Source organism: Ambystoma mexicanum, chromosome 3p (genome assembly GCF_040938575.1).
Source record: "Ambystoma mexicanum isolate Mex_15411 chromosome 3p, UKY_AmexF1_1, whole genome shotgun sequence".
In the NCBI taxonomy this organism is placed as follows: domain Eukaryota; kingdom Metazoa; phylum Chordata; class Amphibia; order Caudata; family Ambystomatidae; genus Ambystoma; species Ambystoma mexicanum.
Window position 1 is genome coordinate 220,476,103 of NC_090925.1, and position 26,716 is coordinate 220,502,818.

General features: G+C 46.4%; 1 protein-coding gene across 1 annotated transcript in view; it reads right to left on the reverse strand.

The window, feature by feature from the left end:
* Window positions 1-1,654: 1,654 nt before the first annotated feature.
* Window positions 1,655-26,716, reverse strand: part of LOC138580286 (tumor necrosis factor receptor superfamily member 3-like) — a 252,643-nt gene continuing 227,581 nt past the window's right edge. The window contains exons 5-10 of the mRNA XM_069650699.1: window positions 25,479-25,572; window positions 14,628-14,752; window positions 13,663-13,767; window positions 9,471-9,496; window positions 7,705-8,059; window positions 1,655-4,277 (exon numbers count right to left, since the gene is read on the reverse strand). Of these exons, the coding sequence (XP_069506800.1) occupies window positions 3,877-4,277; window positions 7,705-8,059; window positions 9,471-9,496; window positions 13,663-13,767; window positions 14,628-14,752; window positions 25,479-25,572 (1,106 nt within the window). The 3' untranslated portion in view covers window positions 1,655-3,876. The remainder of the gene's footprint in view (window positions 4,278-7,704; window positions 8,060-9,470; window positions 9,497-13,662; window positions 13,768-14,627; window positions 14,753-25,478; window positions 25,573-26,716) is intronic.

Genomic DNA, 26,716 nt, shown 5'->3' on the forward strand with positions numbered 1-26,716 from the left:
AAGTGGTAACTGCCCATCATCTTGATGTACCTCCCAGCACAAAGTCATGGCCATTTCCGAGGACTGTTTCGGGCCGTACGGCTACCCCTGAGGACTTTATTGACATTAGCTGCCCGTGGTAACATCCAGGGTCCTAAGGGACATTATTTTGAAGAAGAAAAAGTACAAATAAGATGGCCACCATGGACATGGCAGATGGGGAACCAGGAAGAAACCCTCTTCTATTTTCATGGTGGCAAGCTCACTGAGAAGCGGGTGGAGCCGAGTACTGGAGGGCGGGTTAGTTTGGGTGCTGATTTCTATGTAGCCCATGCAGTACTTTGTATACTGCATGCTGCACGTGTGCTATTCCGTCCCAGTTCTTCATTAGGTGATATTTGGAAAAAATACGAGGTCTTTGTAGCACAACCAATATACTTCTAAGAAGCCATAAGAGACCGGCGCTTCCTCATCTGGCACAAGATGGACATGAATAAGCTACCGCAGGACACCTGCTCAGGAACCACACAGGTAGCAGCCAAGGAGGCAATGATCACAAATATGGCTATTCGACTGGACAGACACCTTCATCTGGATGGCCTTTCATAGGAAGGACAGGACTCTAACATGGTAGGGTGACCAGATGTCCCGGTTTTCCCGGGACAGTTCAGGGAAATAGCCTTCCGTCCCGGGGTTTCCGAGTTTTTTAATTTTAGAAACCCTGTCCGGGGTTTGCAATGGTGGGTGCCTACGGGCCCGGTTTTTGCCAGGACGCGATTTCGAAATCCCAAAATCGAGCCCAGGTGCAACTCTTCCTGCGTGAATGGGGCCGTGGAAAGCATTTCACACCTGCATTTCCTCCCCAGCACCCTCCCCTGTGAGAAGAAACCGGGTTATTGTTGTCAAGGTCCAGGCAATGATGCTGCAGGCTTGTGACGGGTCTGCTCGGCTAGTTAAAATGTACTAGCATGGCTCATAGCTCAAATCTCTTCATCCGAGCAAGCAGCAATTACCCTATCATGCATTTCTAAACGCAGTGTAGAGCAGACTGATCAACACGGCGAGACTAGACACTGTATGTGAATAGTACAAAGCAACATTTAAAACCAGGGTAGATCTTTTAGTGCCCATTTTAAATTCTTTTCTGTCATTTGTAGCCATGGGGTGCACGCGTAGATCTCAAAAGCACACCTACAAATGGAAAAAGGGAAACATACCGTTGATCAGTATTCACGCACACCATGGGCACTCGTGGAAGAGATGCAACAAACACAGCGCAACAGGCCAGCGACATAGAAGCAGGACTACAGTTTTATTTGTATTTACTTTAGTCCTACCTCTATGTCTATGGCCAGTCCCGTTTTTTTTCTTTTTTAAATCTGGTCACCCTATAACATGGCCACAATGCCCAGGACACCTGAATCCAGAAACACTTTAAAAGTGGTGCCACAAACCCAATCTTACATAGAGGCGAGTAACACACCGTGGTTAAAAGAGGCCTTTATCATGTTTTGTGGGCCTGGTGAAGCTAACCAGCACATAACAGCACCGCTGTAGGATAGTGGACCACCTGTGCCTCTTAATTTATAACCAGCACACAGTGGCCTCCCAATACCATAGAGTAGATTCTCGGCACCTATCAACTTATAACCAGTGTAACAAAATGTGACGGACACCGTTGGAAGATTTTGTTTATTTTGTGTATGGTGTGTTGTGCACTCCGCACATCGGCTGCACAGCTTTCCTCATGTTGCTCACTGCATCTCGGTATTATATTCCCCCACTAAATACAGGGCCTTCAAAGGACCTTTGGGGGTTCTCACAAGCATAGAAGAGGGCACAGGCTGACATCCTTTTTTTCCAGCAGAGAACCCATTGTACGTTTTTTGATGGTCAATTCCCTGCACTTTATTTTTTTGGGTATTAGATGAATTGTTGCCCTAAGCGTCATTTTCTAATGCCAGCCTTTATTTGGAGTGTACAGTCCTTGATGAAAATATAAAAAGGCGCAGTAACAGTGCAGAATGCCGGCGCGAGCCAGCGGTGTCACTTTGCGCCACATTGCCATTTCAATTTTCAGCTGCCACTAGGACTCACTCACAGGCTTATCTTTGGCCCAATTAAGAAAACAAAAGAAAATAAAACAACAAATCACATAAAATTGCAGGAAAATATACAACCATGTAAGCGCCTTCATATCTGATCCAATGCCGCTTGTTGGCCCACCAAAACCGGCCTACCCACAGGAGAGAAAAGCCACAAAATACATTGTTCTTCAACCTCCAGAAGCGAATTAAAACCAGGTTTACTCCCAGAACTAACCTGCGAAGTGATCTGGATCCACCCCGCACCACTGAATTGCCACATGATCCCCAGTGGTGGTCTGGCGGTGTTAGTCCCCATTTCTGCAGTTAACAGGACCCCATGGGGATTCTGCTGCGGTAATTCCAATGATTTTTAGCCGTAAAGTAGATGATTTACCTCTAGTATGGAGGTATGTCGTCCACTTTACCACTGAAACTCGTAGTATTACGGTGCAGTAATATGGGGGTAAAGTGGTGGTGACGGAATGATTGCTGCTATGCCACAGTTTGCACCACTCCGCATACTTGTATGTTTCTTGCTCCTGGCTGCTGGAGTCGGAGGCGCTTGTTTTGAGTCTGTTCACTAGGATATGTCTTTTTGTTTCTTTTGTTGTAGGACCCTGGAAGGGGGGTCGATTCTAGGGCAAAAGGGGATGGCCGCCCAGGGGACACCAACCTGCTCTTATATTCAGCAGCAGTTCCCTGTGTGCTGGAGTGCAGGGATTGGGGGGAAGTAAAGCAACACAATCGAGTTATGTTTTCTGTGCCACGAATCCCTGTAGCTGCGTGCCTAAAAGCACTCCCAGAAGACCGCACAGACAACACTGCAGGCATACCCAGAGCACAGGGGCAAATTCTGCTGTGCGGCCGCGAGGTCCCTGGGCATTCAGTGCAGCAGGACACAGAGAGCAGAGAGCTGCAAAGCTGATCAAAGTACAAAGATCACCTGAAATCACCCAGGGAAGGGCTTTGCACTGTTGCGAATGGCCAGGTTTCACCCTTGGCCCCCGTGAGTCCCCTCATCACAGAGCACACTCGATATGCGTGTTCTTGGTCCGGGCTCCATGGTTGCTCTGACGCGGCTGTGGAACGCCCTGTTTATGTAAAGCACACGCAGCAGAGTTACATCACTCCGCCGTGTGTGTATGCCCTTAAAGGGGCAGCCACCACACCCTCTGAGCTCCAAACCCCCATGCCTACCACTCTGCCTACAAGCATGGCTGCTCTGGCTTTTGAGGTAGACTCGTTATTCCCCAATCGAATGGCCTAGTCGTCCTTTGCCTTCCCCATGCATTCTGCCCTTCACACTATCCGCTTCCGCTTGATAGCCTGGGCCACGCCTATACACTCTCCCATTCTCTCTAACTCATCTTCCTAGACTCTGGGGGTTTCCCAAAAGATCCTTCTTTTCAGCCACACAACCCCCCAACTGTCAGGACCCCCCCAATGTGTTCTGTCTTATGTTCTTCATGAACCCCTCTTATCTATTGCTATAAAATCACAGTATTTTTAGCTGGCTCTATCTCATGGGCTTGCCAGGTGACTATTGAAAGATGTTCTCCAGGTTAAAATAGCTCCTCTCTGAAAAATATCAGCTGCCCCCCACAACTCCAACCGCACCTCTTTGCCACATCTGTGCAATGCCTGAGGTCCAGTCCACTCAGTGTCTCAGAGTTATGAATAAAGTAAGGTGGGGCAGTTGTCTTTTCTCAAAGATTGTAGCCTACACTGCATGGCTTGGGCACGTGTGTGCAATGGCCAGGAAACACTGCAAGATCCCACTAACGCCACTCTAGTTCCTTCATCGGGGTTCTCAGTAGAATTTGTCATCTGGCAATGCCTGGAGGGATCGGCCTAGTTCATCATTCCCGCTAATGTAGGGGTACCCATTCAGCTCCTCCGGCCACATGTTTTCCTGAATGCTCTCCTCTGTGGTCAGGTGAATGTCCTTCCCCTCCTCCTGCTGCGGTGAGATGCAGTGCCACTCTTCCGACCCCAGGCTGAATGGGAGTGGCGGCTCCGCGGGTGGCCGCCCTTGCTCTGGGATTGAGGTGGGGATCTCATCCGTGTCAGTTGTGACTTGCACCACTCGGGCACTGCCTTCTGCGAGTCCTGGCGGCATCGGTGGCGGCATCGCCGCCGGCTGGTGGTAGATGTAAATGTTGCCGTTGTATGTCACATTGGTGCCTTGTATCTGAACTCCGTGGTTACCCCCTAGCAAAGAAGATACAAGAGGTTAGCACGTGAGAGGTGTGCGGCAGCTGTATTATCCTCAACATCCTCCAACCCCCTTCTCGCAATTTTTTGCAATTAATCTCATGCCGCAGAAGGTTAAATCACAATTCCGAAGTTAACCTCAATGTTTAATATGGCACCCAGCATCCCTGCCTTTTACCCAGAGTCCCTGCATGTGACTAAACACGTAAGCATGTGAAATTTGGTAACGATGGGTGCAGATTTTAAAAAGTTGATGGGTTAAAAAAAAAAAGAAAATCATTGAGTGCCACAGACAATCCTGAAGACAAGTATAACCCATCAAAACATGTCATGGCAAGGCGTGAAAACGGAATAAAAGCCATTGCAGAACATTAGAAGTCACAGCAATTCATGAAAAAGACCCAACAAGGCAAAGCAACCTGGTGTCCTTCCTGCGTTCCTAGTAATGACCTTTTGCAGACAGTCCCATTTCACTTTCCTATATTGTCACTGCCACAGTCTGTCTGTGTGTGTGTGTCACTCTCTCTCTCTCTCTCTCGCTCTCTTAGATACATTGGGGGTCATTACAAGTTTGCCGGTCCAGTAGTAAAGGGTGGCGGTAAGCTACTAGGGCTGTACCGAACAGCATATTTCGTATTCAGCCAAATACCGAATAGTTTGTCAACTATTTGGCCAAAGCCGAATAATAAGCCGAATAGTTGCTTTATTTAATAAATCATGTTCAAAACATCAAAAAACACACTTATTAAAAAAACAAATAAAGCACCATTTTAAATGCATTCTATATTTTTAAATGTTCTTATATGTAATTAATGTAGTATCTTTATTTAAAGTATAAAAGCCAGAAATAAAGCATATTTAACCAAAATGAAGGGACCAAATGTACATAAGATTGTTGCATATTCAGTGCCAGTTCAAGTAGGAGGCTTCACAAGTTCAAAAGGACTGCCTTTGTGAATCAGATGCATTGCATTCTCTATCCAGTTGCAAAGTCCATGCGGTCGAGTTTTGAAACTTCTTTGCAGCTCACATAGAAATGTATAAAATGGTTCATGTTGGCTCATGCAGGACACAAGTCAAGAGGAAATCTGAAATGCGTGAACTCCATCTCACAACTATTGACCTCACCAAATGCTGCTCACTTTTCTCTTATCCTAGCCACTCCGTCTCGCCAATACACAAACATATGCAACTTATCATTCCTGATAAAATATCAGATAATTTTAAACTCAGGACTAAAGTCCTTAAAAAGGGGGACTATGACGTACGCAATGGGGAGTGACATGACAGGAACTGAAAGTATCTATGCACATTTCTTTCAGTTTGAAAGATGAGCACCTTTTATGTCTAAGAATCTGTAACAAAACATGCCCTAAGAGCAGATTACGATATATTACAATATAATATATTTTTCAGCTGTGTGATAGCAATTTTTCTGGTCTAATTCTTTTCAGTTTTGCAAACTGAAGTCTATATTTGATTTTCTGAGTTCATGTTGCATTGTATTCAAATTAGAATGTCAAAGTATTCGGCAAAAGCCAAATAGCGGAATAGCTTTTTCTCACCCGGAATTCTGCCGAATACTTACTCAAAGCCGAAGTTCGGTACACCCCTTTAAGCTAACGGCACCATTACTACCGGACCGCCAAACTACGAGTTGTGCTCGCGGGTGCCTTTCGGGCAGACAGGCACCTGCAAGCACAACTCATCTGATGCACCGGCACCATGAATGGTTGCCGGTGCATCCAACCTCCCATTTCCATTGAACCCTTTCGGGTTCAATGGGAATGGGGAGTAATGGGTACCGGCACCCTGCGATGGGTAATTACCGGGTCCGGCGGGGCCAGAATACCCCAGTAATTGCCCATTGCTGGGTGCTGGTATTTTCACGTGTTTAGGCCGATTGGGCCTCATTACGCGGTATGCGGCCATGGTTGCCGCCGGTATTTTACCGTGTCCGCCTTGGTGGATGGCGGAATTACCGCCCTACTCCAAGGTGAGCGGGGGCGGTAATTCTCCATTCACCAAGGCACTTCCCCATTCCCATTTTTGCCCCCATAGGGCTCAATGGGAATGGGGAAGGAGCTAATTACGGTACCGCAAATTTCGGTACTGTAATTAGCACCAAGGTCCCTTTGCGGGCCCGTTCCTTAACGGCTGGTAAAACCAGCCATTGAGGTCGGGTCCCACAAAGGGACCTCGTAGTAAGGCAGTAAGGGTTTACCAGTACCGGTGCCCTTACCGGTACCGGTAAACCCTTACCGCATTCCGTGTAATGAGGCCCACTGTCTTTTGTATGCAACAAGAATCAGGGAATTGTCAGAGGAGGGAAGGGGCCGTTTGGAGGCTCCCCAGCACTTAGGGGTCTGTATCTGCAACCTACAGTCCCTTCTCGCTGCACTTATGAGCCACCCGTTGGCTGCACTTGTGAGTTAACTGCACTTCCACCTTCCCCTCCCGCTGGCACTTCTCCCCTTTCTTCTTTCCCACACTTGCGCGATCTGAATGACACAAGGCCTAGTAAGATCGTTATTTTGTCCTCCCTTTTTTCCCCCTCCTTGTTTGTCACGCTTAGAAACCCTTATGTACAGGCACGTTATAAATGCCACATCATATCATACCATGAGGTAAGTGCTAAGGGTTGTCGGCGGTAATATATTTTGTTTCAGAGAAAGGGCTACTTGACATATAAAGATTCCATGCTAATGCACATTTCTAATCCGCAATACATTTGATTTTGTTATTACTCATTCATAACATACTCCAAGGTGAGCGGGGGCGGTAATTCTCCATTCACCAAGGCACTTCCCCATTCCCATTTTTGCCCCCATAGGGCTCAATGGGAATGGGGAAGGAGCTAATTACGGTACCGCAAATTTCGGTACTGTAATTAGCACCAAGGTCCCTTTGCGGGCCCGTTCCTTAACGGCTGGTAAAACCAGCCATTGAGGTCGGGTCCCACAAAGGGACCTCGTAGTAAGGCAGTAAGGGTTTACCGGTGCAGCAGGGAGCACAGCATCCCTGAGAGGCTGGAGCAGGACCTTTTCAGAGAAATAACATTTTATGATCCCACACTGTTTTTCCTTCTCCCGCTCTCTCCTGATCACCGCTGTATCACCACTAACATGCTTATCTTCATCTGCTACCCATTCACTCCCTTTATCACGTCTTTCATCATCACCCTTAATCCCTCAGTACCATTCCTGCTCCATAGTTACCCCACGTCTCTCACTCCCCTGTGCTCATTTCCTCAAGCAACTTCACTTTTCTCGGGAGGATAGCTCAGTGGCAACGTGCTCGCCTTGGAAGCAAGACGACAAGGAGCAACACAGGTTCGTTCCCCGGGCCCGCGCTTAGAAACCTCTGGGTATTAAGCGCGTTATAAATAACATATCGTATATCATATCATATCATTCATCCTCACCTGCTGAAATGTGGGTCCCATCACTAGACCCTGCTGTTTGCTGTGCAATATTCTTGGTCTGCTCAGGGCTAGTGCTCTCCAAGTCTGATGACGGCACCGTTCCAGAGGGAATTAGGAGGCAGGGTCCAAGAGAAGGTGATGTGGGCCCAGACTCTTGCAAGTATGGGCCTCCTGTGGGCCTTCCAGTAGTGGACTCGTGCTGCAGATTTTCAAACACCACTTGTGGATCACAATCCTCCAGGCAGCGGTCTGTGATCTGATACTCTGATCTGAGCTCTCCCCTGTTTTCTGGATTCCTCATTTCATCAGACAATAATGGTGGTGACATCTCAGTTTTTGTCTCCAAATTTTCTGGCTGCAAGGCAAGCGAGAGGAAAGGGTCATGCTTCTTACTGTACATTTTAAATTATATTTCTCCAACTTAAATGCTTCACATCACTAACCTCCACCTACCAACAAATGATTTCCTTTACTGGAAGATACCTTTCTCCTAAGTAACATTTTCCTTGACATCTAGCATCTCTCCACCACTTGACACATGAACCAAAACATCATCACTAACTTTAACAGCCAGCAGCAGTCATCCCTCACTCAACCACCCTAACCTATTCAAGGTCAAGTGTTTAACTTTAACAGCCAAGTTAGATCGAATTGCAATCCACACTCCAACACTTTACTCAAATGTCTAATCTCAGCAACCGACCGTCATTCACCACCCAAGTCATTCCCTGACAAACGACCCCTCTTTCATCTCATAATCTCCCTCTAGATCCAAAATCCATTCACCACCCAACATTGGACGCAACAAGTCTCTGTAACCTTAACAATCCAATAGTTTTCCAAATTCAATACCCAATCATTCACCCCAGATTCTTTCTCCAAACTCATAGTCCTCCAAACACCCAGCACATAATCCACATCTACATCTTTTCTTTACTTCAACATCTAGACACCGATAATCGTTCAACACTGAATGACCATTCTGCATTGAATCTCTAGTTCCGAGTGATGACATAATCTTCAACCTGTCTACAGCCACCATTCAATCAGAATCCTCCCCACCATCACTCCAGTACCAAACAATGTCTTTGATCCAGCTCGCTATCCCTCTCCCAAAACCTCTCCAATCACATTAAACATATATCCATAAACTAACAACACACCCCATGCTTGCCCTTGCCTTTGATCATGTTTCTGTTAGCCAATCTGCCCCCAGCAGCATTTCTCAAGTCAATGTGCAATCCCCTGCACTTTTCCAAGACTCAAGTTCCTACCCACACACAGAACTCCCTGAAGATGTAATAACCAACCCCATGCCAAAACAGGCCATCTTAACTCATCCTCCAATTTCTGAACATAACCTAATCAATTCCAGTCACAACCACCAACCCCCAAACGCAAAAATGTAGGAGCAGAGAATAATCTTTCACTAGGGGTAGATAACCCACACCTTCCCGCTTCTTATCCGGACTAGTGTTCAGCCACACAAGAGGCAGTGCTGTGGTAAGAGAATGGTGAATGCTGACACCTAGAGTAAGGGCATGAGAAGAGAAGGTTGAGTGAACAGGATTAAAGAGGGAATAGGTGTGGAGGGAGAAATAAATGGGTAAAAGGTGTCAACAATGAGAAAGGGCTGTTGATAGAGTGACTTGGGATGTTCCCGTTGCACACATTAGAGGTTTCGGATACATTTCAGAGCAGAAAGTCGGAGAGTAGACCACAGTCGGATTTGGAAAGTGGACAGGAGAGAGGACTTTTATACTCACTTGGCGTCCACGACGGAAATGCATCCCTGGGAGAGAAAGAAAAAGAAATGTTCAACAAAGACTCTAGAATGGACGTGAAAGGTTGAAATGGATACCCTAATAACAGACCACGCATCCATCGTACAACTGGGAAGTCACCTAGGATGGATTCATCCCCGCAACTCTCATGGCCAAGTACACTGACTGCCTTCCTGGCGTTCTCTTGGGATTCTTGGTGCTACAGAGAGTATTGCATTGCTCTCTTTGACACAGCAAGACATCAGAGTTAAACAAAAGATACACTATTTCAGAAACCTCAGTTGGCCAAGCTTCACTGGCTTCCTGCTCCCAAAAGGAGCCCTTCATGGAACAGGTCCCTTTTTCCTGAAGGACACACTTACCATCTACACAAGCACTCGTGTGCAACCAGTCATTGGTATTTGCAGTGTTCCTTCCTCGCGTGCGTATGGTAGGCTTCTCTTCACTTTGATCCCCTGCCAATAGTATACGCTACCCCATGATGTCCACAGGCTAAATATCCTCCTATTGGTATGCCGTGCACTAAAGACCTTTCTCTTTCCTCAATGATTTTCCTCTAGCTCGTCTCTGCCCAGCTCATGCCAATATGACTTTCAGTGACTATGCCTTTATAATTGTACACCTATACCCACAGACAGGCTGGTAGTACAGTGATATGGCGAGGCACTGGCATTTAGAAATAATGATGCAATGTCAGTATCTAAAGACCAGGAAGTCTTCAGAGTTCAATTCCCCTTATTTAGCGAGCGGGACGCCAAGCATTATAAGATATGAGTATAATTACCGGCAAAGGGGGATGGTCCACAAATTTAACAGGAATGCGAAAGCGATTTTTACGGGGATAGGACGGAAGGCAAGAGATTTGTTGTCCCACAAGTAGCATGACATGAACTTTGGATGCAAGATCTGGCCAATAATATGAGTGATCCATCCCAATCCATGGTGCCTGGGTGGAGCAAAGCCTTATGGTTTGGCTCGGAAGGGAATGTGTCCATGTTCCCGGCTCTTCCAAGAACAAATCCTGCAATCTGAGTATGTAGAACCCAGCTGGTCACTTCATTGGCCATCACACAGGAAGAGGCGAGTCTCTTTTCACTCCATCCCACTCTCCACTCAAAAACCTTAATGGACAAGTGAGGCCAATGCAAGGTCTGCAAGAAGACATCTGCTGTCAGGGCATTGGCTGGAAAAGGAAAGGGGTCTCTTGTCAACAGAGCAGTGATATCACCAAAGAACAAGATCACAAGGGTGATCTAGGCTAGGTAATAGAAAGGATTGGTGGAGACACTGTGTAAACCCTTGAGAGTGCATCTTACACTTAATCTGGCAGATGGTCAAAAGAGTACTTTTCTGCAAACAGAAAACAATTACAAGTGCCCACTGGCCAATAGAATTGCTAAGGATTGTCAGTCTAGCACTGCAGTGGATTGATGATCACAAGCACACCTCCCCTGCTGCAATGGGAGAACAAGGAAGCCACTTTTTTCAGGAAGACCATTGCACAAGGTTCCAGCAGACTGATGAGCGGCTCTGGAATGCATGGGGATAGCGTTTATGTCAACTGTATCCAATGGGAATGGAATTTACCATTCCACTATTAGTCAGCACACAGATATCACTTAAAATCTATTTAGTAGGTGAAAGGGTTCAAGCTAAAAGATAAATAACAACAATTAAAGAAACCCTCCTTTTACAGTGGTCTGTTCATATCAGATCACCACCTTTTTTTGCATGTCTTGTCATGTCCTAACATGCATGCGTTAGCATGTTCAAATTTCTACATGCTGTGGATAGTGGATCTCTGTGAATTGACTGCTTTGCCCCATTTCCATGTATGGCCTTCCAAAACACAATTCAATTTCACCCCTTCCATGCCCATCCATTTTGTGCTCCTTTCGTAAAACCCTTAAAAATACACTGTTCACTTAACCCATGAATAGCCAAACTGTACTGTAATTATCTATGTCTGTAATGCCAATAAATGTAACCGTTATTTGCGTAATGCCAATATATGTAAACTTTATTTGCCCTTTGTAATACAAATGCCTTGTAACCACCATGCCTGACTCCGACTTCCAGAGAGCAGGAATACCGGCCATAACTGGCCCTGCCTTTCACTGCTTCTGGATGTCTGTACGACGTTCGAGGAATGACACAAAAAAGGTCACCATCTTTTTAACATCATTTTGTTAGGTCTTCGTGATTTCACAGTGTGGGTTGAAAAAAAAACCTATAGGGTTCTAGGATATGAAGCAAGAAATCATAAGTGGTGGATCTGTAAAACTGTGTCAAAGATGGGACAACCTAAGCAGTTATATTTAGGTGCTCCTAGTTCATCCACCATTAACATCTCAAACCTAATCTTACAAGTCTCTGTCGCTCCAGGGACACTCTATTCCATCAAGCAAAATCCAAAGGTGACACCAACAACAAAGCCAAAAGCTATTCTTAGCACGTCCTTTGGCCTCCTGGCAAACCAAAGAAATGTTCTCAGATAGGGGGCACCTGGCTCTGATTTCTCCTCCCTGCCCAACACGCGTCTTGGTGCCGAGGTCTCTGCCTTGCATCGGACAGTCTTTTTGCTGCACAATAGCAGTGACTCTGCTGCTCCTGTTCTGGTAGCGTTCTCCCCATGTATACAGGGAGCATCGGATAGCATGTCTACTTCCTCCCAACTTCTGTCCCTAACTGGCTTTCATTTGCCCTTTTCTTACACCTTGGCCGTTGGGCATTTCCTTAATCCAGCCAGGATTGTGTCTAGCCATGGGTGATCCGTCTCAGATCTTCCAATTAGCCTTCCTATATTGACTCATTATTCGTGTCCTCACCTCACTGTTATTACTTTTCTAAAAGGTGGGTAGGAGACAGGTTGCCCCTTTTATCTATAATCACCAGCTGTGCTATTTTAAATCTGTGCCGCGTAATTGGTGCGTCCGTCCATCCACTCCTAGTGAAGAAGACTGCGGTCTCGGAGTGCTCTACCGTGGCTTGTTTTGGCTGCGTAAGCGGATGAGACGTTCCCGCCTGACCTGCGGTCTGAGGGTGATTGTGAACCGTTCTTCTTCTCTTTTGAAACACAGGCACATTGATAACAGTCTAATTTAAGCTCTAACGCTATTTCACGGTCTATCCCTTGAGGGCACTAGTCTTCTGGGAGTCGTAGTCTCCTTGCAATGTCTGAAGTACTGATGACATCTCAAAGGAAAAGTGAACGCTGAGTTTGTGAGGGTTTGACAAGCCCCAGGAATTCCGCTCTTTCCACCTTCTTGGAGGCACATCGGTTGGCAGACCTTCTGGGAGGGCCATCCCAGTCCACTGTGGCTCGGAAACCCTCATAATAGAGAAAGGGGAGTACTTGGAACTCACCTCGAAGCCCCAGGCAAGTGTCCATGGCTATCCTGGGTCCTCTCTGTCACACACACACATACTTTCAAAGGCATAATGTCTTGCTGTAGGGCCTGGCCACTGTATTTTAGAAGGGGAGCAGGAGGTTAATCCCTCAGATAGAGCATGCACAACACCCCAAAAATGATATAATGGCCACCAACCATGAGGTCTTCTATGCGTGCCCCGCCAGGTCCAAACCTCATGCATACACTGCCAGGTTCCACTTCCATGCATCCACTTCACGGATTCGGCTTTGCCACTCAAGTTCTCTATCTAGAGGCTCAAGTCGAGGGTACACGCAGGGGGACTCAGTCCCCCCCCAGCTAAAATGAGGAACATTAAAAGTCTTCTTTGAATTTATGAATTAAAGCCAACCTCGGCATCGAACCACAATCATCAGGCTTGCAGTTCAGACACTTCACCACTGCACTATATAATCTGATAAAAAAACAACAAACTAAAGGTGAAATTTCCCATTTCGGTTCTGCATGTCCCAAGGAAACATTTGTATTGGTTCTTGGAGTTTAAAACATGCACACCTTTTAACGTTTTCAAAAACACTATTATAGGAAAATATCATCTCTTGGTTTTGTGTGTGTGTTGATTTTATGAAAGGCAAATGCCATTCGTCCTGTGCAATTTGGGTGGCTATGCAAAGCTAATTTAATGAAATATGCATATCTCACCTTGATATGCTAATTTCTGGTGACAGCACATCCCGTTGCGTTTGTTGATGAGTCCCCCCACTTTTATTTTTAGGACTTGACCCCGTCAGAGGGTGACTTACCAATTTGCTTGTAGACTGACGGATTTCGGATCATGATGACCGTGAGAATGAGGCTGATGCTGATGAGAACACCAGTTACAAGGATGATGATGGGGTTCCAATATCCTGCAAGATAAGCGATGGGAGCGAGATCAGAACATTAAGGTAAGAATGCTAATTGAGGTGATATCTATCTGTCGGTCCATCCACCCACCCATCGACCCACCCACCCATCCATCCACCCACCCATCCTATGGATGAGGTAGAAGTGAGCCATGCATAGACGTTCTCCTACTCCATTCCTGATATCCATCCATCCATCCATGGATCAGGTAGAAGTGAGCCATGCATAGATGTTCTCCTACTCCATTCCTGGTATCTATCCATCCATCCATCCATCCATCCATGGATGAGGTAGAAGTGAGCCATGCATAGATGTTCTCCTACTCCATTCCTGGTATCTATCTATCTATCTATCTATCCACCCATCCATCCACCCATCCATCCATCCATCCATCCATCCATCCATCCATCCATCCTATGGATGAGGTAGAAGTGAGCCATGCATAGACATTCTCCTACTCCATTCCTGGTATCTATCTATCTATCTATCCACCCATCCATCCACCCATCCATCCATCCATCCATCCATCCATCCATCCATCCTATGGATGAGGTAGAAGTGAGCCATGCATAGACATTCTCCTACTCCATTCCTGGTATCTATCTATCTATCCACCCATCCATCCACCCATCCATCCATCCATCCATCCATCCATCCATCCATCCATCCATCCATCCATCCATCCATCCTATGGATGAGGTAGAAGTGAGCCATGCATAGACATTCTCCTACTCCATTCCTGGTATCTATCTATCTATCTATCTATCTATCTATCTATCTATCTATCTATCTATCTATCTATCTATCTATCTATCCATCCATCCATCCATCCATCGTGAGCCATACATAGACGTTCTCTTACTCCATTCCTGGTCCTTGGTGTCAGGGGGCAGCACGGTGGGGATCACAGTGTTGGGGATTTTGGAGCAGTGGGCATCAGACGTGGCTGTGCCAGGGGACACGACCTGCAGACCTTGAGAGACACAGCTACGTGCCACATAATTGTGGCGGAGCAGGGGAGATAAAGGAGAGAAATTGATATGACTATATTTATGTTTCGAATAAGGCATTTCACCCCCACTTCTTGGCATGCACAGAGCCAACAGCAAGACACGCAACTAACAGATGCACACACAATAAAATGTATATACACAACAAGCACCCTTTCAACTGAAAGAACAACAGTGCACACGCACACACACAACCCCAAAGCAAACTGTGTGGTGAACAACTAAAAATAAACAAACAAACATTTCCAATGAACACACATTGTGTGTATATCAATTAAAAGCCTATTTAAAAAATCACACTCTGCACTGAAAACAATTAACTAGCCGCATCACACAACTAGCACACACTGTATCAAAACACACACATTTGCATACTGTGTTTGATGTACACCCACAAACCTACATACGAATCAATGACTAATAACCAAAAAGCACACTCACAGAAACAATACACAGTACACTAGATATCACGCCTGAAAATATATGTACACAGCAAGCAAATACACACTAAATAGGTTTTGAAAAAACAGCTACTTCACTTAAATGCACACACTCGCAACTTTAAAACGCTGCGCGCCATTAATACAAACCAATCACACACACAGAACTAACACACTCCATCAAATGAGCATAGAAGTTTCACCAGAAAGAACACTCATGCAACACATATAATTAGAACATAAGCTATGCGTCTAAGCACAAAAGGAGTACCATGTACACTACACTCCTAAAACAGACACCCAGCCAGCAAGCAAATCTAGACACAGCATAAACTTCAGCGATGAGTCAAAACACACAATGCATACTAGTTTATTTCTATAAATATGCACACAGCCACACAGCCAGCAAGCAAATGTACATACAGCCCAAAATTAGCGATACGTGAAAGCACACAATGCACACAACGAATCAATTTCTACAAATATGCACACAGCCACACAGAGACACGCAGCCAGCATGCACATGTACACAGAGCTCAAAAGTCAGTGATACGTAAAAGCACACAATGCATAGAATGAATCAATTTCTACAAATATGCACAGAGCCGGTCAGCAAGCACACGGGCGCTGGAAATATAGGCAAGATACACTTTCGCACGACGCCAACAAGTATGTCTGTTACAAACTATCATTAAAAATACAGCAACATACACAATCATGCACAGTCAGAAAGCAGGCAGATACACCTAAGCAAGTATTCCCCCACCAAAGATCTATTTGCCACTCACTTATATGCATACATCCAGCAAGCACACAGACAGACAAAAAACAACACACAACCAACACACAAATATTAAAGAACTTTTACAAGTAGAACCCATGTGTCTGTCTTCCTCATCCCATGCCTTACCCTGAGTAAAGTGTGGGATAGGCAGAGGCACAAGACAGACAGTGTGCTGCATTAACACAAACTGAAACTATTTGGCATTAGCTTCGCCCGCTCACGTAAGTAAAAGTGTGGGACTATTTGATCAGTCGCCTGGTGGTTCCTGTCGCCAAAGCGGTGGGTTCCACATTGTTTCTGCAGATCCTACCGGGAAATCTAGATACAAAAAGATATGTCGGTCTTTCCTCTGCACATTTGGAAGACGAGAGGCCTTTCAGTCCAACAAGGCCGAAACATGTTTGGGGATGCTTGTGGTGTTGTGCAGAAGGGATGTGACCTGACAGTTCGGGCCGGACTGCCCCTTTTGGGGTGGCACCAAGCCTGATTTGAATATGGTCTTTCCCCTTCTGTAATGGCTTGGCAGGCGAAGAACGATGATCTGGAGGGTTGCCCAGAGCAATGCCAGTGGTTAAGATTCATTCTAAACCTTCCATCCATCACCTCTTTGTCTTTGATTTTGCTTAGGTTTTCAATCTGACATGAGACTCACCCATTACTCAAAGGAGTGGAGGGGATTCAGTCACCCAGTCACCCAGCAGCCATCTCCCACCACCAATGTTCCTGTGGGGCCTGCAGAATTCCGCCCTTCTTCGCGCACAGTGACTTTAGACAAGGAGTAAGCTCCACGAGATGGTGCAGCAATGCAGACATAATCAAAGCCTTTTATTGGGTTAGGAGTAGCAGCGCCTCAACCAATGGCTGCTCGGAACTGTCATGAACTACAGAACACGTCCCTTTTGGACTTCCTGGTCCTTTTCACAACGGGGCTTGCACTCCATAATACACCCAACATGGTCGTCCAGCGTGAAACCCCTTTCTCGCTCCACGTGCTGGATGTAACACATTCTATTAATAGACCACGCCTTCCGCGGCTCCGCGCATCTCAATGCTATTGCAAAGTAGTGATCCGACATGTGTCCCATACCTCGCGGTATTGTTTCCTTGTACCTGTCTATCTACCCGTTCCTTGCCCCTTCCTTTCCTCCTATTTCCTGGACTCGTGTGCTAGTTGCACCTTTCCTAGTTCCCCGGATTCCTGGACCCGCGTCCCAGAAACTGAACGCACTCTGGAGTCGGAAGAGACTCAGGCAGCCTTGTTCAAAACCAGGTCCATCCGCAAGAAGGCAGCGACCAAGGACTCCAGCAAAGAACGGATCCAGGTGAGAAGGGGGGAACTCCTTGACAGTTTGAGACGCCACCTGACCGAACTCGATAGCGACATGGAAGCCGCTGTTCAGGACCTGATGTGTGGCATGCAAGAACTATCAACCGAGGTCCAAAATCTAAAGGCGGAAAACGTTTGCACTCAAACAATTGGTCCTATCCCGGGATTCGGCCACAAAAGAAAGCATCTTGTTGGGTGGCATTGTTGACAAATACGACGGGTCGGCAAAAACCCTTTGTGGATTCCTGGATTCATGTTTGGTCCACTTTACATTTAAGCCTTATTACTTTTCGACTCCCAGGGCTAAGGTGGGGTTCATAATTTCCCACCTTTCCGGGAATGCATTAACCTGGGCTACACCCCTCGTTAACTCCAGCGATGCCCTCCTAGATGACTATGATGGGTTCATACAGGCCCTTAAAAACATGTTTGATCGTCCTGAGCATGTCTTTAGTGCCCAGGAACGTCTGTTAGACTTTCAGCAGGGTTCCCAGGATATGCTCACTTATGTGACCCGATTCAAACAATTGGCCAAGGAAGCTGATTGGTCCTCTGAGGCGAGTTTCACCTTTTTCAGGAGAGGTCTGAATGATGAGATTAAGGATGAGTTGGCCAGAGTGGCTCGACCAAACTCATTCCAGGCACTAATGGACCTTACCATGCAAATAGACGTCCGTATCCAGGAAAGAAAGGCTGAAAAGAAATCCAGGGGAAATCCTTCCAAGGTGTCCTTTGAGAGCACCGTCAGAACGGACACAAATCGAGGCTCAGTCACAGAACCAGAACCCATGCAGGTAGGAGCCTTCCGTGCACCCATATCCCTGCAAGAAAGGATGAAAAGGATACCCAGGCACTCAGACCCTGCCTCGATTTCCGTGGCCTGAATCAATGCACCCTCAAAGACCGATACCCACTACCCTTGATTTCAGATATCCTGGAAGCCGTAAGAGGCGCAGTAATATTCACCAAGTTGGATCTCCGGGGTGCCTATCATTTGATCCGTATCCAGGAAGGAGACGAGTGGAAAACCACCTTTAGAACACCCTTTGGCCGTTTTATGGATAGGGTGTTCTCTGACATGTTGTTCCTCTTCGTCATTGTATATCTGGATGACATATTGATCTTTTCCAAAGACCCTCAAAAGCATGAAGAACACGTAAAGGCAGTACTACAAAGACTCTGTGAACACCAACTCTTGGCCAAACCCGAAAAATGCTTGTTTCACGTTACCTCTGTTCACTAACTAGGATTTACCCTTAGCCCAGAGGGAATTGGTATGGACCCTTGAAAGGTAAAGGCCATTCTGGCATGGCCTGCTCCCACGTCCGTGAAACAAGTTCAATCCTTCCTGGGACTTGCCAATTTCTACCGAAAGTTCAGATCCACCTTTTCCGAGATTGTTCAACCGATCGTTGCTCTCTTAAAGAAGGACACCCCTTTTATCTGGTCCACACAGCAAGACACAGCGTTCCAGCGTTTGAAGATCGAGTTTACACAAGCTCCTATCTTAGCCCGACCCGACATAAGCCGACCATTTCTAGTGGAAACGGATGCCTCTAATTATGTCATAGGAGCAGTGTTGAAACAGAAATTAGAAGATAAGCTGGAACACCCCATTGCTTATCTTTCACGAACCCTAACTCTGAGTGAAACACACTACTCTGCCCTGGAAAAGGAATTGTTAGCCATACCCCAAGCCTTCACTGAATGGCGGCATCTACTTCTGGGAGCTAGACACCCAGTACAAGTCCGTACGGACAATCGGAATCTTCAGATTCTACAGTCATTGGAATGTAGAAATAGTCGTCAGGCGCGTTGGGCCTACTTTTTTGCCCAGTACCAGGTCCACATCACTCATGTCCCTGGATGACAAGATCTGATTGCTGACGCTTTGTCTTGATGTCCTGACTACGTAACCACTGAAGATAAGGCATATCCTAAGATGTTTTCCCCCACGATCTTCGTAGCTCAAGCAGTCAACCTCCTGGAAGGAATCCGAGCGCAAACCCAATCCTCTGAGTTATGGAAGGATATGTCAAGGAAAAATCAATGGAATCTAAGAGCCAAGGAAGGATATTTATTCAAGGACAATGCACTGCTCATTCCTACACAGAAATAACAACAAAAAATAATAAACCTCTGTCATGACACACTTCACTCCGGGCATCGTGGCATCACCAATACCCTCCGTCTTATACAGAGACAGTTCTGGTGGCCTAAGATGAAGACTGACGTACAGCACTACGTCCAAGCTTGCGTTGTCTGTGCTCAAAATAAGCATGATAACAAGGGACCGGCGGGTCTTCTACTGCAACCAACACTGCCAAGTAGGCTATGTGAATTCATCGCTACAGACTTCATTGTGGAACTACCACCATCTCGAGGATACACTACTATCATGGTTAGCATAGACTTGTTCACTCATATGGCTCATTTTACTCCCCTCAGTAAACTACCATCCTCCTCCGAACTAGCTGGAATCTTTCTGGAACACATATTCCGCCTGCACAGACTTCCTTCCAAGATCATATCTGATAGAGGACCTCAATACGTCTCACAATTCTGGAAACATCTCTGTCGAATTTGGGAATTCAACGTGCCCTCTCTTCAGGGTATCACCCCCAAACCAACGGAGCCACAGAACGTGCAAATCAGACCCTGGAACAGTATCTTTGATGTTTCGCCACCAAGGTCCAGGATGACTGGTTACTCCTGATACCCGTTGCTGAATTCGCCTACAACAACTCCGAACATTCAGCGCTCAAAACCAGTCCTTTTTATTGTAGTCAAGGGTTCCATCCATCGGTTTTACCCTCTGTTCTTCCTCATTCTACACTGGTACCTACTGTTGACTCCTGGATCGAAACCCTCGTCAACATACACCAGGAGGCCAAGGAATACTTAGAGAAGGCCAGATCGCAGACCAAGAGATATCCAAAAGAAGACCAGGCCCCTCTTATGCAGTCGGTGACCAAGTATGGTTGTCATCAAAATTACTACCCTGACATCTAAGACCAAACAAATTGGCCCCCGGTACTATGGTCCATTTCCCATCAAGGAAATTATGAACCCCGTCTCATACCGGATCAAACTACCAGACTCCTGGAGGAAAATTCATCCAGTTTTTCATACCTCTTTATTGAAACCCTACATTCCATCCTCCCGGAAATCCTGTAGACCTCCTCCTCTGCTGGTCGACAACCAACTGGAATATGAGGTATCCCGGATTTGCGATTCCAGGTATAAATGGGGCCAGCTTCAATACATGGTTGAATGGAAAGGATGCCCTCCTAGTGAAAGAACTTGGGAACCTATTTCTAATATCAAGGCCCCTCAGTTGCTCAGAAGATTTCACCTCATACACCCAGGCAAACCTGGAGGAAAGGGTCTTCGGAGGAGGCATGCTGTCATGAACTACAGAACACGTCCCTTTTGGACTTCCTGGTCCTTGTGACAACGGGGCTTGCACTCCATAATACTCCCAACATGGTCATCCAGCGTGAAACCCCTTTCTCGCTCCACGCGCTGGACGTAACGTATTCTATTAATAGACTGCGGCTCCGCATGTCTCAATGCTATTGCAAAGTAGCGATCCGATGTGTGTCCCGAGGCTTGCGGGACACACCTTGTACCTGTCTATCTACCCATTCCTTGCCCCTTCCTTTCCTCCTATTTCCTGGACTCGTGTGCTAGTTGCACCTTTCCTAGTTCCCCGGATTCCTGGACCCGCGTCCCGGAAACTGAACGCACTCTGGAGTCGGAAGAGACTCGGGCAGCCTTGTTCAAAACCAGGTCTGTCCGCAAGAAGGCAGCGACCAAGGACTGCAGCAAAGAACGGATCCAGGTGAGAAGGGGGGAACTCCTTGACAGGAACTGACTTTCAGAATCAGAAGCTAGATTATACCAAGGATCCTCACATTACAGAGGTACACTATAGGACACATACTGCACTTCCTTTAGTTGGGCAGACCGGATACAAGGCATACATTGGGGCGGGAATCCTCTGCTTTCCAGAAAGTAGGAAATGTTACTTTTCAAGCCTGGCCCTGTGCTGCTCCAGGGAGGGAGGGGCTGAAGACAGCATTTGCCAGGAGCTGCAGATGGGCAGTGCCTCAACAAGGTACATGGCATAACTTTTGTGATTTGCAGCTCCTCACACGATACGTGTTGCAGCGTGCCCTGTCATCTTCAGACCATTGATCAGATAAGGAGGGGGTTAAACACACTAATAAGAGAGGGAATTTCTCTGGTTCTAGATCTCGTTCAGCTTCCTCCCACAACTTGGGCAGGAAGAAGAAGCACAATAGCAAGCATGCTTCTCCCGCTCCAGCTACTCATGCATCTCCCAACCCCAGAGGTCAAGCTGCCCTTCACTGACAATCGCGATCTCAGCTGAGAAAATGACATTGATGGTGGCTGGGCAGGGAGAAGAAGCACAATAGCAAGCGTGCTTCTCCCACTCCAGCTACTCATGCATCTCCCAACCCCAGAGGTCAAGCTTCCCCTTCACTGACTATCGCGATCTTAGCTGAGAAAATGACATTGATGGTGGTTGGTACAGGAAACATGATCTTAAATGACAGATTCCAAACCCCACCTGTTGACAGCACTGGAAAGATTCTGAAACACCGTAGTGATCAGGAATTTGATGACATACTCAAGTGCGGTTTGGCTCGGAAATATCTGAGAATGAGGTGGCAATCTACCACCGTCAGACTAATTCTAGGCACCTATCGTTGGTGTTCCCTTCACCTTATTGGTTACCAAGGATGACTGCAGGAGATGCAAATCCATTACATTCTCAGGTCTGACAACCCTCCTGCGTGTGAGAAACATCATTCCCAAGGAATAAAAGGATTCAGCGGGGGCAGTTGTGTCCAGGGGTTGGTCCTTACTGTACCAGTGTTTTAATGGGGAATTTCCTGAGACTCTCAAAATAGACTCTGTTCTATCTTGTTTTTCTGGTTTCACCTCTGTGACCTTGGAGAATGCAACACCTGTGGACCATATAGATAATAAGATGGAGAGGGTTGTCAACTGAGCACACAGGGCCTAAAACAATTTGCTATGAGTACATTACACAGTGGCCTCTTCAGGTTCTTCATTTCCTCCTGTCCCTCTTGGCGGGTGCGGACAGCAGGGAGACACTAGAGATAACGGAAACGTTGATCACGTTAGTTGTGTCATCCTCTGGAACTTGTTGAAGGCCCTCGCATGAGGAGGTGTCTGGGTTTGCTGTCGGGTGGCCGTTCTGGCATAGGGTCTGGAAAGGCTGAAGAAATCCACTTAAAAAACAATATGACTTCTACTTGTTTTTCTTAGTCAGCAAACAGCCAACCACCCTCCCCCATCATGCGTAATCCCCTACTCTCAAGTGTGGCCATTTCAAGTTTCAGATCTGTTGGTGTTCTTGCACAGAGAGGTCATATTAGGTGCACATTTCATGCATGAGGTATAAGTATGGTGGCCATTGGTAAATCAAATCATGCACAGGTGGCACAATTCTCCTGACTGTGGGGCTTGTTTCAGCCTCCAGTCTTCTAGTTATCCTGTTGGGGGCCACATCCAGCTGTTCACCTGCGCTTAGCAGGATGCTGTTTCAGACATCCCATTCAGAATGGTGAGAGGGCTGGCTAATCCAGCAAATTCATTCCTCTCTCCCTAGAGTCAGGCCTGATTGGTTTTCCTTTTCTGGAGGACCATGACAAAAAATAGCTCTACAGGAAGGAATTCAGAATATCTGGATAAAGAGAGCACTAACTCAGATAAATGTTGAGGAGGGTTCTCCAATATTTTGCTGGTGAAATGCCGTTGGGTGTGTTTTGCCCTATCGTTGATCTCAAAAAAGGTGGAGGACACTCATCTAGATGGAAACCCTACAGACCATCCTCCTTTTAGGTTACAAAAGAGATTCCTTGGCCCCTGTAGGTGACGAAGACACTGCCATGTCCCGATCCTCCAATCCCGCTAGCGGTTCCTCAGGTTTGCAGTCCCGTAAACTGAATTCCCATCTGAAGTCCTCCCCTTCGGTCCAAAGAATGTCCCCAGAGTTTTCTCCAAGATTGGGTGATCCCACAGGAAGGGCGACCAGGTAAATCTCATTTGCATGACTTATTCATCCACTCGTCCTCTTGCAGGATTCTCTGCACACAAGATGTGTCTGCAATCTTCTAGTTAGGTTTGGGGAACCCCTCCATGCCAGGAAGTCTTCACTAGTTGCCTACCAGCACCTGGAATTCATCAGCAAATTCTTTGACAGGATCATGGGGCACCATAGCCCTTCTGATCGGAGGGCTGTGAAATTACCGACTAGCCCCGTCACCTACTGCAGGAGAATGCTTCCACAAGACAATGCTTCTGCTCACCTGTGGTTTCTGCTTCAGGGAGGCATGTGATTACTTTGTTCTGTGTGTGTGCTGCAATCAAGATTCCCTCTCAAGCCCCTAATAATTAATCTCCTGTCCCAATGGCCACCAACCTCTTGGACTACTTCTATAGATCCAGATGTCCTCCAGGCTGCACACCTCTCTTCATGGATGGGTGCACCTTCCTCACCTGCTTACAGCACTCATCCAGTATCCACCTCTCCCTTCACCATGTTAAAAATGCAACCAAGTGGGTTTAAGGACCCACCCTGGGCTATAGAATGCTCTGGGCTGTGGCCATTATTGAACAGTCACGGTTCTTTGATGAAGGCTGTCATGACATTCCTCACATGTTTCAAGGGAAGGGCTGTAATGGTTTGCATTGATGCCATGATGAGGAAAAACTGTGCCAACAGGCACCCTCTCTCCAGCGGATGGCGCACAAGGTGGTGAGTTGAGCAGAATGACAGCTCTTTCTTGCCCAGGCCGCCTGGGTCTAACATTTACATCTATTATGAATTACAGGCTACGTCATCAATTAGGTCAGTCCTTTTAGATTCTCCTACAGAGTTAGGGCCTCATTTAACGTTTGGCGATATTTCCAGTGGGAAAAAAACAACAAAGTCAAATACCATGACTGCATGCGGCAAGTATGCTGTGGCGGGAAAAGTCTGCATGCTTAATAGTCTTGCAAGCCCTTCAGTTATTCCCATTTTAGATTCGCATTGGACTCCATTGGAGACTGCCATAATTATCGCCTGCGGTATATAACTCATGTGATAATATCGCATGTGGCAATGGCTTTGAGTGGAGCAAATTTCAGTTTTCAAACAGTAAATATGGTGGTGCGGTAAAGGTGGGAGTAATTCCATTCCCACCGCTTATTGACTGCTTTGTCAAACTCTAAATGAGGACTTCAGTCTCTTTAGATGCATTTTCTTGGTTTTATGTGAAAAAGTCCCCTGGGGAAAAAGTCGGCAAGAAGGCAATTTGTTTCCCTGCACCCTGAAAAGCCTTCCCCCACATATTCTAGGACTTGTATCAATTACTATTCTAACTCTATTCCTAGAATATTTTCGGGAAGGTGCTTGATTTTCGTGGGAATGCAAATTTGGGGAAGTGTTGGCCCTGGCGACATTACACTGGCTACCATTTTCTTTTGTTGACTTGTGAATGACCCTGGCTTGCACAGCAACTCCCTATGTGTGGTTAATAAAGGTCAATATTCATTTAGTTCTACTTGCTATATCCTAACGGCGTAACGAATGGGACGAGGAAGAAGACAATGGGGGTAATGCCTGGATCACTTACCCGTAATCCTCATTGCACTGAGTCCTACTTTTCCTTGTCCTAGTCCTGCATCCCAACTACGCATCTGGGGGATTTTACTCACCCTTAGGAACTACTACGTATTACTCAGGGGGTGGCGGTATGGAATAATATCATGCTTATAACCCTCCCAGAGTGAGGTGGGGCCTCTGCCAAGCAGATTTTGTTTTTGGTTAAGGCAGCTTGGGGCCTGCCTCATGGGTCGGTGGCCTCATTGAGTAAGGACTGGGATGGGGGAAGAGTAGATCAGTGTAATGAGGATCACCGATAATGCATTACTCATTAACCACAGATCACCCTCAAATACATCACAATCCATTTAGTGTATTTTCTGGGTCATTTGTTGATATTTAGATAGTCTAATCAGTTGTCTCTTATATGAAGACCTCGTGGCGCTAGTAGTGTCCCGCAAACATCGCCAGTGTGATGTGGCTTTGTTGTGGCTTGCCCAAACTCACTCCGTGTGTGGCTGGCACCGTGCCTCCAGTGACGTCTGGTTTTGATAGAATCCCTCCCGACAGGGCGAGCACTCTGTGTCCGAAAGGGCGCTACCTGCAAGGGAGTAACATACAGGAATGTGTTAAGAATATGCAAAGTGAACTTAGATATGGAAACATGCACTTTGTAAAGATACCACATTTGCTTAACATAAAAACGGGACTCGAATCCATGCATCAGGGAGCTCCGCCCTCTTTGCTAATCCTTTTTTTCCCACAGAATGATAGGTCTAGTAAAGTCTGGTTGATGTGGTTGGTTAGGTTTTGGTGCACACATATAATGATTTCTTGTAGACTTGTGGGCTTCATTACGAGTTTGGCGGTGCAGTAAAAAGTGCCGGAAAAGTCAACTTTTTCTCATTAACAGAATTACCACCATTTCTACTGCAACACCGAATTCCGAGATTGATTTAGAGGTGGAGGATTTCCATAGAGCATCATACTGGAGGTGCAACCTCTAGGAAATCCTGCATTTTAAGGTAAAATATCAGTGGAATTACTGCAGCAAAATTACCAGCCATGGTAGTTCTGCCAAAATCCCCAAATGGGGAGTTGTACTGCCCTTCCACCACTTGTATTTTCATGGTAAACCCACAGGATGAAGCAGCGGTGATGGTAAATGAGTTTGGTGGTAATTCGGCAGATTTACCACCAAATTGCTGCCAAACTCGTAATGGGTCGCATACTTTGGTTTGACTGTTTACCGCATCTTTTTCCAAGGCCAGTACCTAGACCTCTGCAGGTCCGCCCAGTGTACCCATTCTGTGTTTTTATGTCCATTGCAGGACTTCTAGTTTAGCATTTTGTTATTAAATAAAGCACTACAATGCCCATAATGCAAAACAAACAGCATTGGGTGGATTTCACCCTCTCAACATGGCTCTAGCTGAGGAGCCTGTGAATTCCCCAGACAATTGAGAATGCTGCATCTTGCCACTGGAACAGCTACATTACTTGAATTAGGAAAGGAACACAAGCAATGTACAGGAGAAGCAATCAAATGTGTGTCTAAGTTGTACATTGGCTGCTCTTCTGGGTCTTGCGGGCCTAATAAAACATGCAGTCGCCCACCAGCAGATCTTCCCCATGCTATGCGCGAGGAGGTTATCCAAGTTTGGAGTTTGCTTTGTATTCTGAATTTAAATTCCACATTTACATTCAGAGCATCAATTCTACAAAGTCCTAGAGTGAAAAGAATG